Genomic DNA, 15,072 nt, shown 5'->3' on the forward strand with positions numbered 1-15,072 from the left:
TCAGCAGGTCTTTGTGTTCAGCAGGTCTTTGTGTTCAGCATGACAAGGATGAAGGTAATAAAGTTAATCTAATCTAATCTGTCCAAAGACTTACCTTTCTCTCTTCAGTTTGGATTCACAGTAGGGATAGCACTGTATGTGGTAGGATATATGATCCTTCTGGTCTCAGCTGGTCAACATGTACTGGTATGTACTAGTATTTAGTAGAGATTTAATACACTCTGGTTCTGGTCTCACCTGGTATTAAGTGCATTTAAGTACTGTGTCACTAGTCTCACCTGGTCTGTAGTGTGTATTTGGAGTGTGAAGAGTTTGTAGGAAATGGTACTAGTTTATCATTGTGTATTCAATGTGTACAAGTTTTTTAAATAACTGGGACTAGTTTCTCACCTGGTTTCCAGTGGGACGTTACTATTCAGTACCCAGCTGTCTTGTAGCTGTACAGACTCTGGTGAGGTGGGTCCATCCCCTGGTACCGGAGGGGGGGCGTGGATGGTGTTCCTACCCCCTCTCAGGGTGTTCCTGTTCAGGCTGTTGGCTGAGGAGTGGTGGTGGTGGGAAATGGTCTGGTGGTTGTGAGGGGGAGGCAGGGGCGGTCGCAGGGTAGAACCACTGAGGTGGTTAGAAGCTCCTGGACAGAGAGACAGAGAGAAAAAAATAAATGGTTATTCAGAAAGAAGAGAAGAATGGCCAGAGAGAGAAGAAGAATGGCCAGAGAGAGAAGAAGAATGGCCAGAGAGAGAAGAAGAATGGCCAGAGAGAGAAGAAGAATGGCCAGAGGGAGAAGAAGAATGGCCAGAGAGAGAAGAAGAATGGCCAGAGAGAGAAGAGAAATAGTGATAGAATGAAATACAAGTAACATTTCATGTTATTTTACTGGTCTTGCAGACCCCCTCCTTCCCCCACTCAAATACAATTAAAAATATGAAAAAGTCATGAAATTAGTCATATTTCCCATGAAATTATTTTAACCTTCTGTGCACAAATTATGTGCCTTGATATATTTATTTTGAACGAAATGGAAATTTCAGCTGAACAAGAATTAATATGTTTGGGTTCCGCAATTAACCTGTTTTTTGCTTTGAAATATCAGAATGACTGCACGGTTGTAGTCATCTGAATTACAGGACTAACACACCATGCTTTCATCAATCCCTACTTTACACTTCTGAGGACTGGCAATACTCTCCTTTATTTACATTCTGTTACTCTTTGTCTGGCTACTCAAAGGATCAGTGTGTGTGTGTGTGTGTGTGTGTGTGTGTGTGTGTGTGTGTGTGTGTGTGTGTGTGTGTGTGTGTGTGTGTGTGTGTGTGTGCCTGTCACGGATCCCTACGGTACTGCTGCTCATTCCGTTCACCAGCTCTGGAGGTCTACGTCACCGGTGTTCTAGGCGTCACTGACCTGGTTCATTACCACCAACCCCGGACAGTCTTGTCTCATTACGCACACCTGGTTCCCATTTCCCCTGATTAGTATGTGTATGTATGTGCCCTCTGTTCCCCATTGTCCTTGTCGATTATTGTCCCATGTCCGTTGGTCTTGTGAGTACCGTGTATTGTGCTCTTGTTATTACGGGTCTTGTCCTGTGTGTTTAGAGGTTTACACCTCGCTCTTTGTTTGGGTTACATCCCTGTGTTATCTATATATATATATATATACGTGTGTGTTTTGGGCTTCGTTCCCATCGTTTTTCATGACGTACCTTGTGTTGGGTGGAGTAATAAAAACCCCGAATACGTATTCCTGCGCCTGTCTTCTAATCACTATACAACATGACAGTGCCTCTCATCTTATCCCAGCTTGAATAAGAAATTAAAAATAAACTTTGAAAAGAACCATGAAATAATGAAAGCAAGGTGATCCCCATCTCTACTGTAGTCAGATTGAGGAATAGGAGAGGAGAGGAGAGGAGAGGAGAGGAGAGGAGAGGAGAGGAGAGGAGAGGAGGAAAGGAAAGGAAAGGAAAGGAAAGGAGAGGGAGAGGAGAGGAGAGGAGAGGAGAGGAGAGGAGAGGAGAGGAGAGGAGAGGAGAGGAGAGGAGAGGAGGGAGGGAGGAGAGGAGAGGAAAGGAAAGGAAAGGAAAGGAAAGGAAAGGAAAGGGAAAGGAAAGGAGGAAAGGAGAGGAGAGGAGGGAGAGGAGGAGAGGAGAGGAGGAGGGAGAGGGAGGGAGGGGGGGAGAGGAGGGGGAGAGGGAGGAGGAGAGGAGAGGAGAGGAGAGGAGAGGAGAGGAGAGGAGAGGAGAGGAGAGGAGGGGGAGAGGAGGGGAGAGGAGAAGCCTGATTCTGGTGGCTCTGAGAGAGAAAAATTTACAGATGTTTATTTTTGTATTTGTATTTATTAGGGATCCCCATCCCGCCCCTCTTCCTGGGGTCCAAACATAATAAAGCACTTACATTACATATTAAACAAAAGATAAAACAGAACATCATATAATGTTACAGCACTACCTATCTACAAAACAAAATGTTTAATACCACCATACAACAATATCACAATGTGTGCGTATGCATGTGTCTGTACCTTTGTGTGTGTCTCTTCACAGTCTCTGTTGTTCCACAAGCTGTATTTTCACCTGTTTTTTAAATCTGATTCTACTGCTTGTATCAGTTACATGATGTGGAATAGAGTTCCATGTAGTCATGGCTCTATGTAGTACTGTGCGCCTCCCATAGTCTGTTCTGGAGTTAGGGACTGTGAAGAGACCTCTGGTGGCATGTCTTGTGGTGTATGCATGGGTGTCCGAGCTGTGTGCTAATATTTTAAACAGACAGCTCAGTACATTCAGCTTGTCAACACCTCTTACAAAAACAAGTAGTGATGAAGTAAATCTCTCTTCCACTTTGAGCCATGAGAGTGGCGCAGTGTGCCACTAGAGATCCTGGTTCGAATCCAGGCTCTGTCGTAGCCGGCCGCGACCGGGAGACCCATGGGGCGGCGCACAATTGGCCCAGCGTCGTCCAGGGTATGGGAGGGAATGGCCGGCAGGGATGTAGCTCAGTTGGAAGAGCATGGCGTTTGCAACGCCAGGGTTGTGGGTTCGTTTCCCACGGGGGGCCAGTATGATTATTATTTTTTTTAAATAATAATGTATGCACTCACTAACTGTAAGTCGCTCTGGATAAGAGCGTCTGCTAAATGACTAAAATGTAAATGTAAATGTAAATGAGAGATTGACATGCATGTCATTAATGTTAGCGCTCCGTGTACTTTTAAGGGCCAGCCGTGCTGCCCTGTTCTGAGCCAACTGCAATTTTCCCAAGTCCCTCTTTGTGGCACCTGACCACACTACTGAACAGTAGTCTAGGTGTGACAAAACTAGAGCCTGTAGGACCTGCCTTGTTGATAGTGTTGTTAAGAAGGCAGAGCAGCGCTTTATTATGGACATACTTCTCTCCACATCTTAGCTACTGTTGTATCAATATGTTTTGACCATGACAGTTTACAATCCAGGGTTACTCCAAGCAGTTTAGTCACCTGAACTTGCTCAATTTTCACATTATTAATTACGAGATGTAGTTGAGGTTTAGGGTTTGGTGAATGATTTGTCTCAAATACAATGCTTTTAGTTTAGGAAATATTTAGGACTAACTTATTCCTTGCTACCCATTCCGAAACTAACTGCAGCTCTTTGTTAAGTGTTGCAGTTATTTCAGTTGCTGTAGTAGCTGACGATAGTGTTGAGTCATCCGCATACATAGACACACTGGCTTTACTCAAAGCCAGTGGCATGTCGTTAGTAAAGATGGAAAAAGTAAGGGGCCTAAACAGCTACCCTGGGGAATTCCTGATTATACCTGGATTATGTTTGAGAGGCTTCCATTAAAGAACAGCCTCTGTGTTCTGTTAGACAAGTAACTCTTTATCCACATTATAGCAGGGGGTGTAAAGCCATAACACATACGTTTTTCCAGCAGCAGACTATGATCGATAATGTCAAAAGCTGCACTGAAGTTTAATAAGTCAGCCCCCACAATCATTTGATCATCAATTTCTCTCGGTCAAACATCAGTCATTTGTGTAAGTGCTGTGCTTGTTGAATGTCCTTCCCTATAAGCGTGCTGAAAGTCTGCTCTCAGTTTGTTTACTGTGAAATAGTTTAGTATCTGGTCAAACACCATTTCTTCCAGAAGTTTACTAAGGGTTGGTAACAGGCTGATTGGTCAGCTATTTGAGCCAGTAAAGGGGGCTTTACTATTCTTAGGTAGCGGAATGACTTTAGCTTCCCTCCAGGCCTGAGGGCACATACTTTCTAGTAGACTTAAATTGAAGATGTGGCAAATAGCAGTGGCAATATCATCCGCTATTATCCTCAATCATTTTCCATCCAGATTGTCTGACCCCGGTGGCTTATCATTGTTGATAGACAACAATACTTTTTTCACCTCTTCCAAACTGACTTTACGGAATTCAAAAGTACAATTCTTGTCTTTCATAATTTGGTCAGATACAGTTGATGTCGGAAGCTTATTTACACCTTAGCCAAATACATTTAAACTCAGTCTTTCACAATTTCTGACATTTAATCCTAGTAAAAATTCCCTGTTTTAGGTCAGTTAGGATCACCACTTTATTTTAAGAATGTGAAATGTCAGAGTAATAGTAGAGAGAATGATTTAATTCAGCTTTTATTTCTTACATCATATTCCCAGTGGGTCAGAAGTTTACATAGTATTTCAATTAGTATTTGGTAGCATTGCCTTTAAATTGTTTAACTTGGGTCAAACGTTTCGGGTAGCCTTCCACAAGCTTCCCACAATAAGTTGGGTGAATTTTGGCCCTTCCTCCTGACAGAGCTGGTGTAACTGAGTCAGGTTTGTAGGCCTCCTTGCTCGCACAAGCTTTTTCAGTTCTGGCCACACATTTTCTATAGGATTGAGGTCAGGGCTTTGTGATGGCCACTCCAATACCTTGACTTTGTTTTCCTTAAGCATTTTGCCACAACTTTGGAAGTATGCTTGGGGTCATTGTCCATTTGGAAGACCCATTTGCGACCAAGCTTTAACTTCCTGACAGATGTCTTGAAATGTTGCTTCAATATATCCACATAATTTTCCTTCCTCATGATGCCATGTATTTTGTGAAGTGCACCAGTCCCTCCTGCAGCAAAGCACCCCCACAGCCACCCCTGTGCTTCATGGTTGGGATGGTGTTCTTCGGCTTGCAAGCAACCCCCTTTTTCCTCCAAACATAACAATGGTCATTGTGGCCAAACAGTTCTATTTTTGTTTCATCAGACCAGAGGACATTTCTCCAAAAAGTACGATCTTTGTCCCCATGTGCAGTTGCAAACTGTAGTCTGGCTTTTTTATGGCGGTTTTGAAGCAGTGGCTTCTTCCTTGCTGAGCGGCCTTTCAGGTTATGTCGATATAGGACTTGTTTTACTGTGGATGTAGATACTTTTGTATCTGTTTCCTCCAGCATCTTCACAAGGTCCATTGCTGTTGTTCTGGGATTGATTTGCACTTTTTGCACCAAAGTACGTTCATCTCTAGGAGACACAATGTGTCTCCTTCCTGAGCGGTATGACGGCTGCGTGGTCCCATGGTGTTTATACTTGCATACTATTGTTTGTACAGATGAACGTGGTACCTTCAGGCGTTTGGAAATTGCTCCCAAGGATGAACCAGACTTGTAGAGGTCTACAAACTATTTTCTGAGGTCTTGGCTGATTTCTTTTGATTTTCCCATGATGTCAAGCAAAGAGGCACTGAGTTTGAAAGTAGGCCTTGAAATACATCCACAGGTACACCTCCAATTGACTCAAATGATGTCAATTAGCCTATCAGAAGAATTTTCCATGCTGTTTAAAGGCACAGTCAACTTAGTGTATGTAAACTTCTGACCCACTGGAATTGTGAAACAGTGAATTATAAGTGAAATAATCTGTCTGTAAACAATTGTTGGAAAAATTACTTGTGTCATACACAAAGTAGATTTCCTAACCGACTTGCCAAAACTATAGTTTGTTAACAAGAAATGTGTGGAGTGATTGAAAAACTAGTTTTAATGATTCCAACCTAAGTGTATGTAGACTTCTGACTTCAACTGTATACTTGGATGTGTAGTGTCAGCGTTTGTTGCTGGCATGTCATACCTAAGTTTGCTTATCTTGCCAATTAAGAAGTAATTAAAGTAGTTGGCAATATCAGTGGGTTTTGTGATGAATGAGCCATCTGATTCAATGAATGATGGAGCCGAGTTTGCCTTTCTTTCCCAAAATGTCATTTAAGGTGCGCCAAAGCTTTTTACTATAATTGTTTATGTCATTTATCCTTGTTTCATAGTGTTGTTTCTTCTTCTTTTTATTCAGTTTAGTCACATTATTTCTCAATTTGCAATACGTTTGCCAAACGGTTGTGCAGCCAGACTTATTTGCCATTCCTTTTGCCTCATCCCTCTCAACCATACCATTATTAAATTCCTCATTAATCCCCTGGATTTAACCGTTTGTACAGTCATTTTCTTAATGGGTGTGTGCTTATTAGTAACTGGAATAAGCAATTTCATAAATGTGTCAAGTGCAGTGTCTGGTTGCTCCTCATTACACACCACAGACCAGCAAATATTTTTTACATCATCAACATATGAATCACTACAAAATGTATAGTTTGACCTCTTATACACTATATTAGGCCCAGCCTTTGGAACTTTGGTTTTCCTAGATATGGCTACTATATTGTGATCACTGCATCCTATGGATTTGGATACTGCTTTAAAGCAAATTTCTGCAGCATTAGTAAAGATGTGATCAATACATGTTGATGATTTCATTCCTGTGCTGTTTGTAAATACCCTGGTAGGTTACAGTTTGAAGTTTTTTCTTGAGTGGGCAGCTTGATGAGAGCCAGTCAATATTTAAATTACCCAGAAAATATACTTCTCTGATGATATCACATGCAGTTGAAGTCAGAAGTTTACATACACTTAGGTTGGAGTCATTAAAACTTGTTATTCAACCACTCCACAAATTTCTTGTTAACAAAGAACAGTTTTGGCAAGTCGGTTAGGACATCTATTTAATTGCATGACACAAATAATTTTTCCAACAATTGTTTACAGACAGATTATTTCCCTTATAATTCACTGTATCACAATTCCAGTGGGTCAGAAGTTTACCTGAAGGTACCACGTTCATCTGTACAAACAATAGTACGCAAGTATAAACACCATGGGACCACGCAGCCGTCATACCAGTCAGGAAGGAGACGCGTTCTGTCTCCTAGAGATGAACGTACTTTGGTGTGAAAAGTGCAAATCAATCCCAGAACAACAGCAAAGGACCTTGTGAAGATGCTGGACGAAACAGATACATAAGTATCTATATCCACAGTAAAACGAGTCCTATATCAACATAACCTGAAAGGCCACTCAGCAAGGAAGAAGCCACTGCTTCAAAACCGCCATAAAAAAGTCAGACTACGGTTTGCAACTGCACATGGGGACAAAGATCGCACTTTTTGGAGAAATGTCCTCTGGTCTGATGAAACAAAAATAGAACTGTTTGGCCATAATGACCATAGTTATGTTTAGAGGAAAAAGGGGGAGCTTGCAAGCCGAAGAACACCATTCCAACCGTGAAGCACGGGGGTGGCAGCATCATGTTGTGGGGGTGCTTTGCTGCAGGAGGGACTGGTGCACTTCACAAAATAGATTGCATCATGAGGAAGGAAAATTATGTGGATATATTGAAGCAACATCTCAAGTCATCAGTCAGGAAGTTAAAGCTTGGTCGCAAATGGGTCTTCCAAATGGACAATGACCCCAAGCATACTTCCAACGTTGTGGCAAAATGGCTCAAGGACAACAAAGTCAAGGTATTGGAGTGGCCATCATAAAGCCCTGACCTCAATTCTATAGAAATGTTGTGGGCAGAACTGAAAAAGCGTGTGCGAGCAAGGAGGCCTACAAACCTGACTCAGTTACACCAGCTCTGTCAGGAGGAATGGGCCAAAATTCACCCTACTTATTGTGGGAAGCTTGTGGAAGGCTACCCGAAATGTTTGACCCAAGTTAAACTATTTAAAGGCAATGCTACCAAATACTAATTGAGTGTATGTAAACTTCTGACCCACTGGGAATGTGATGAAATAAATAAAAGCTTAAATAAATAATTCTCTCTTCTATTATTCTGACATTTCACATTCTTAAAATAAAGTGGTGATCCTAACTGACCTATGGCAGGGAATGTTTACTAGGATTAAAAGTCAGGAATTGTGAAAAACTGAGTTTAAATGTATTTGGCTAAGGTGTATATAAACTCCTACTTCAAGTGTATTCGGCTCTATTTACTCTCAGATCCTAAAAATGCTAATTAGCATCAAAGTAGACATCATGCAAAACTACACATCCCTGCAAGCTCCTGCACGTTTGGCTAAGGTGTATGTAAACTTCCGACTTCAACTGTACATTACCAAGCATTTCACACATATTATCCAGATACTGACTGTTAGCACTTGGTGGTCTATAGCAGCTTCCCACAAGAATGGGCTTTAGGTGAGGCAGATGAACCTGTAGCCATATTACTTCAACAGTATTTAACATGAGATCGTCTCTAAGCTTTACAGGAATGTGGTTCTGAATATAGACCACAACACCGCCCCCGTTGGCATTTCTGTCTTTTCTGTAGATGTTATAACCATGTATTGGTACCACTGTATCATCAAAGGTATTATCTAAGTGAGTTTCAGAGATAGTCAGAATATGAATGTCATCTGTTACAAGCAAGTTATTGACTTCATGAACCTTGTTTCTCAGGCTGCGTATGTTAATATGGGCTATTTCTAGCACTTTTCTGGGTTGCTTGATTGTTTTTAATGCTTTACTGGGAAGCTTATCAGAAGTAGACTTGCTCATGTTATTTATATTGGAGCTGATAGCGCAGGGTGAGCTGCACACAATGGTCTTCCTACTAGGGCACACCGCCTCAGTGCTAACAGTGTAACTCTGGTTCATAGGCTCATGATAAAAGGAGGGATGGATGGAAGGGAGAAGAGAAGGGACCTAGCCTCTCTACACAGGACAGACACTTCACATCTATCTATACACAAAGACTCTCCTGAGAGGGCAGACAAGGCACATACACACACACACACACACACACACACACAAACACAAACACACACACACACAAATGTGGAGGAAGATGGGGTTTCATATTCATATCATTTCCAAAACATTCTCTTTTTTCCACCTCCCGTCTCATCCCTCCGTTTCATCTACTCTTATCCCTTTTTCATCACTCCTTTTCTCTCTCTGTCTTTATCCCTGCATCGGTCAGTAGATGTTAATAGCTGTGAACCCATGTGAGTATATGCTACTATTTAAATTTCAAACAGACACACACACGAACACAAACACACACACACGCCATCTGTATAAATTCTCATATTTACATTCGCAAACCGTCGCTCCATCTCAAATCTGCCGATAAATATGCATTGCATTTTTCAAAGCTCCCTTTCCTTCGATGAATATTTTTTAAAATATTCATTCAAATTCTACTGAATTATATATGGCACTTTCAATAGCAGAAGAAATTCTTTTTTTTAAAGCAAGCTTGCGTTTCTGAGTTCTAGTTTCCAAGTAGGCAGTGTCCTGAGGGCTGTGGTTTAGTGTGGTTTAGTTACTCTCTGCTACCACACAAGAGGTACCGGAGCGCCAAGTCTACGTCCAAAAGGCTTGCTAACAGCTTCTACCCCCAATCCATAAGACTGCTGAACAGTTAATCGAATGACTACCCGGACTATTTGCTTTGACCCCCTTATTTACGCTGCTGCTAGTCGCTGTTTATTATCTATGCATAGTCACTTTACCACTACCTACATGTACATATGACCTCAATTACCTCGACTAACCCTTACCCCCGCACATTGACTCGGTACCGGTACCCCCTGTATATAGCCTCGTTATTGTTATTTTATTGTGTTACTTTTTTTACTTTAGTTTATTTAGCAAATATTTTCTTACTCTGCATTGTTGGTTAATGGCATTTAAGTAAGCATTTCACAGCAAGATCTACACCTGTGGATATGTTAGCCACCGAATTAAATGCTAGCCTGTTAGCCTGCTAGAGAGCTAGACTAAAGCATTCATTCTACAGCGATGTTAGCCTGTTAGCCTTCTAGAGAGAGACTAAAGCATTCATTCTACAGCGATGCTAGCCTGTTAGCCTTCTAGAGAGAGACTAAAGCATTCATTCTACAGCGATGCTAGCCTGTTAGCCTTCTAGAGAGAGACTAAAGCATTCATTCTACAGCGATGCTAGCCTGTTAGCCTGAAAGAGAGCTAGACCAAAGCATCCATTCTACAGTGATGCTAGCCTGTTAAAATCAAATAAAATCAAACATTATTTGTCACATGCGCCAAATACAACAGGTCTAGACCTTACCATTGTTGTGATGTGACTTACTTTAATGTATGACTGTTATTAATTGAATCACCTAACTATGTTTAATTGTCACTCGATTAAATTAATCATGTTTCAATTAACTAATTAGGAATTTGGGGCACCACGGAAGAAGTTGTTTAACGAGTTACCATCTCCCGAATTAAACTCTTAGAAGATATATATGTTATATATATCGATAACAGTCACTTATTCAATAATGACCTTTTATCAGTCTCATTCTGAACGTTGCATAATCCATTGAACCTGTAAGAAACCTAACCTCATTGATGAATCAGCAATACACAAATTGGCTTAATTATGTATTTACTAACTAACTAAATAATAACACAATACAAACACACATAGGTTATTGATTACTAACGTAATACAATGAAAACAGGTCCCTAGTGGACTGGACTAACACTAGCATGACTGCTTGGTTAGGGGAAGGAGGGGTCAGTATGGAAGGGAGAGACAGAGATTCAAACTGTTGCGGTTACTTTGGAAACTACGCTCACAGTAATCATAATACTTATGCATCCTAATAACGCTCATTCGGATTAGAAATGCAACATGCATTTACAGTTGAAGTCGGAAGTTTACATACACCTTAGCCAAATACGTTTAAACTCAGTTTTTCACAATTCCTGGAATTAATTCTAGTAAACATTCCCTGTTTTAGGTCAGTTAGGATCACAACTTTATTTTAAGAATGTGAATGTCAGAATAATAGTAGAGAGAATGATTTATTTCAGCTTTTATTTCTTTCATCACATTCCCAGTGGGTCAGACGTTTACATACACTCAATTAGTATTTGGTAGCATTGTCTTTACATTGTTTAACTTGGGTCAAACATTTCGGGTAGCCTTCCACAAGCTTCCCACAATAAGTTGGGTGAATTCTGGCCCATTCCTCATGACAGAGCTGGTGTAACTGAGTCAGGTTTGTAGGCCTCCTTGCTCACACACACTTTTTCAGTTCTGCCCACAAACTTTCTATAGGATTGATGTCAGGGCTTTGTGATGGCCACTCCAATACCTTGACTTTGTTGTCCTTAAGCCGTTTTGCCACAACTTTGGAAGTATGCTTGGGGTCATTGTCCATTTGGAAGACCTAGTTGCGACCAAGCTTTAACTTCCTGACTGATGTCTTGAGATGTTGCTTCAATATATCCACATAATTTTCCTTTCTCATGATGCCATCTATTTTGTGAAGTGCACCAGTCCCTCCTGCAGCAAAGCACCCCCACAAAATGATGCTGCCACCCCCGTGCTTCACGGTTGGGATGGTGGCTTCTTCCTTGCTGAGTGGCCTTTCAGGTTATGTCGATGTTAGGACTCGTTTTTACTGTGGATATAGATACTTTTGTACCTGTTTCCTCCAGCATCTTCACAAGGTCCTTTGCTGTTGTTCTGGGATTGATTTGCACTTTTCGCACCAAAGTACGTTCATCTCTAGGAGACAGAACACGTCTCCTTCCTGAGCGTTAAGAATGCTGCGTGGTCCCATGGTGTTTACTCTTGCGTACTATTGTTTGTGCAGATGAACGTGGTACCTTCAGGTGTTTGGAAATTGCTCCGAAGGATGAACCAGACTTGTGGAGGTCTACAATTATTTTTCTGAGGTCTTGGCTGATTTCTTTAGATTTTCCCATGATGTCAAGCAAAGAGGCACTGAGTTTGAAGGTAGGCCTTCAAATACATCCACAGGTACACCTCCAATTGATTCAAATTATGTCAATTAGCCTATCAGAAGCTGTTTAAAGGCACAGTCAACTTAGTGTATGTAAGCTTCTGACCCACTGGAATTGTGATACAGTGAATTATAAGTTAAATAATCTGTCTGTAAACAATTTGCACAAAGTAGATGTCCTAACCGACTTGCCAAAACTATAGTTTGTTAACAAGAAATTTGTGGAGTGGTTGAAAAACGAGTTTTAATAACTTCAACCTAAGTGTATTTAAACTTCCGACTTCAACTGTACGTGTTGCTGTCCTCGATAGTTGAGTTGATTAGGTAGGACGTTGGTTTGCCCACCAGAGATCCCAATGTCCTTGGTAGAGTTTCTGGTCATAGTAGTGGTTAGAATGGATACTTCAGATGTACCAGCGGTTGTCTGAGAGGGATTGTCCTTCCCACTTCGTGTCTTTAGTGAAAGTTCTCTAGACGCCTATACATGCCAGCTGCAGACTGAGATGATATGGCCTAGTGCATTGTCTTTTTCTTCACCTCGTGTAGAGGTTGAGGGTTTCAGAGTTTCTCCATTTCAAACGTGTGGACTAACGTCTCACGTTTTCTGGTCTTTCTAGTCTAACCATTTTGTAATGTGTAGCTTCAGCTTCACGCTTCTTGGTCTTGTAGAGTGTCAACCATTTTAAGCCGTGGGGCTTGCTGGTCTGGAAGAAATTCAACCATTTGCAACGTTTAGCTCACGCTCCACGTCTGCTGGTCTAAAGGTTGATTTGTTTTTCAAGGCTTTTTATGCACTCGGGATAAAAGGGCGTTCCATTATGTTTGTGCTCATCTGGGCGTGGCCACTGACTGAGAACAAATCAATATGGAAATCAATAATCTCATCTAGAATGCAAAAATCACATTGTTATCTTCACAAAAGTATTATTATACTTAATAATTCGTTTTATACAACAAATAGATGCAAACCTCATAACTGGGAAGTGTACCCCCCAGAGATACAGTTATGTTGTTCCACTGTCTTTAATGACATCACAACATAGTAACGAATTTGACATGATTGTTCTTTAAGTCCCCACCAACCATTTCCCACATTATTTTAAGTAGGAATGTTGTTTCATTGTCCACTTTTGGATGTTGGAGTTTTGTCGGGAAGACTTCCTTTGTTAACAAATGGGTCCTTTCTCCCAATACTTAATGGCAAGGAAGAGAAAGTTCAAACCTTTGCCTAGCTGGAATCTTTGATCCTCAACCCATAAGGGCAAGTCATGACACCATGAAATGCTTACTTACAAGCCCTTAACCAACAATGCAGTTTTAAGAAAGAGTTAAGAAAAATATTTACTAAATAAACTAAAGTAAAAAATAAAAGAGCCGGTATTGAGTCAATGTGCGGGGGTACAGGTTAGTCGAGGTAATTGAGGTAATATGTACATGTAAAGAGATTATGCATAGATAATAGATAATAAACAGCGAGTAGCAGCAGTGTTAAAAAAGGGGGGGTCAATGTAAATAGTGTGTGTAGCCATTTGATTACCTGTTCAGCAGTTTTATGGTTTAGGGGTAGAAGCTGTTAAGAAGCCTTTTGGACCTAGACTTGGCACTCTGGTACCGCTTGCCGTGGGGTAGCAGAGAGAACAGTCTATGACTAGGGTGGCTGGAGTCTTTGGCGATTTTTAGGGCCTTCCTCTGACACCGCCTGGTATAGAGGTCCTGGATGGCAGGAAGCTTGGCCCCAGTGATGTACTAGGCCGTATTCTACAGTGATGCTAGCATGTTAACCTGCTAGTGTGCTAGACCAAAGTATTATTTCTACAGCGATGCTAGCCTGCTAACCTGCTAGTGTGCTAGACCAAAGTATTATTTCTACAGCGATGCTAGCCTGCTAACCTGCTAGTGTGCTAGACCAAAGTATTATTTCCACATCGATGCTAGCCTGCTAACCTGCTAGTGTGCTAGACCAAAGTATTATTTCTACAGCGACGCTAGCCTGCTAACCTGCTAGTGTGCTAGACCAAAGTATTATTTATACAGCGATGCTAGCCTGCTAACCTGCTAGTGTGCTAGACCAAAGTATTATTTCTACAGCGATGCTAGCCTGCTAACCTGCTAGTGTGCTAGACCAAAGTATTATTTCTACAGCGATGCTAGCCTGCTAGAGAGCTACACCAAAGCATTAGGCTGGGGTACATATGCAGACACCAGCAAAATGAGGCAGGGGCTCTCCATGGCACATTAACCTCACAGTGTACTTGTGTGTGTGTGTGAGATTGTGTCTGTGTCTGTGTACCTGTGGGTGTGTATCGGTGTGTGTGTGTGTGGGTGTTAGTGTGTGTGTGTGTTAGGCCCATGGCAGTGAGAACCACGGGAAGCAGTTTGTTTTCCAGGCTCTGGACGGGGAAACTGTTTATTGACATTTTCTCTGGTTCAACACAATGAATTACATGGCGGGGTGTGTGTGAAGTCTCAAAGCGCTAGTTCAGCAGTTTATCCGTAAACATCAAAGAAGAACAACAGAGGAGAAAAACAAGTGATATGATCATCTCTGTTGAGCTGCATGGGAACTCCTAACTTTGTTCATTAGAACAATTGCATGCTATCTCTCTCTCTCTCTCTTTATTTCTCTCGCTCTTTCTCTCTCTTTCTCTCTCAATTCAATTCAATTCAATTTAAGGTCTTTATTGGCATGGGAAAAGTATTTTAACATTGCCAAAGCAAGTGAAGTAGATAGTAAACAAAAGTGAAATAAACAATAAAAATTAACAGTAAACATTACACTCAGAAGTTCCAAAAGAATAAAGACATTTCAAATGCCATATTATGTATATATACAGTGGCTTGCGAAAGTATTCACCCCCCTTGGCATTTTTCATATTTTGTTGCCTTACAACCTGGAATGAAAATGTATTTTTTGGGGGGTTTGTTTCATTTGATTTACACAACATGCCTACCACTTTGAAGATGCAAATATATTTTTTTTGTGAAACAA

At 41.2% G+C, this 15,072-nt stretch overlaps 1 protein-coding gene across 1 annotated transcript in view; it reads right to left on the bottom strand.

Annotated features, from left to right (window-relative positions):
* Positions 1-15,072, bottom strand: part of LOC121557170 (teneurin-2-like) — a 156,632-nt gene that overhangs the window by 39,263 nt on the left and 102,297 nt on the right. Inside the window, exon 2 of the mRNA XM_045212572.1 lies at positions 391-631. Coding sequence (XP_045068507.1) covers positions 391-631 — 241 coding nt within the window. The remainder of the gene's footprint in view (positions 1-390; positions 632-15,072) is intronic.

This window comes from Coregonus clupeaformis, unplaced genomic scaffold, assembly GCF_020615455.1.
Source record: "Coregonus clupeaformis isolate EN_2021a unplaced genomic scaffold, ASM2061545v1 scaf0026, whole genome shotgun sequence".
Lineage (NCBI taxonomy): Eukaryota > Metazoa > Chordata > Actinopteri > Salmoniformes > Salmonidae > Coregonus > Coregonus clupeaformis.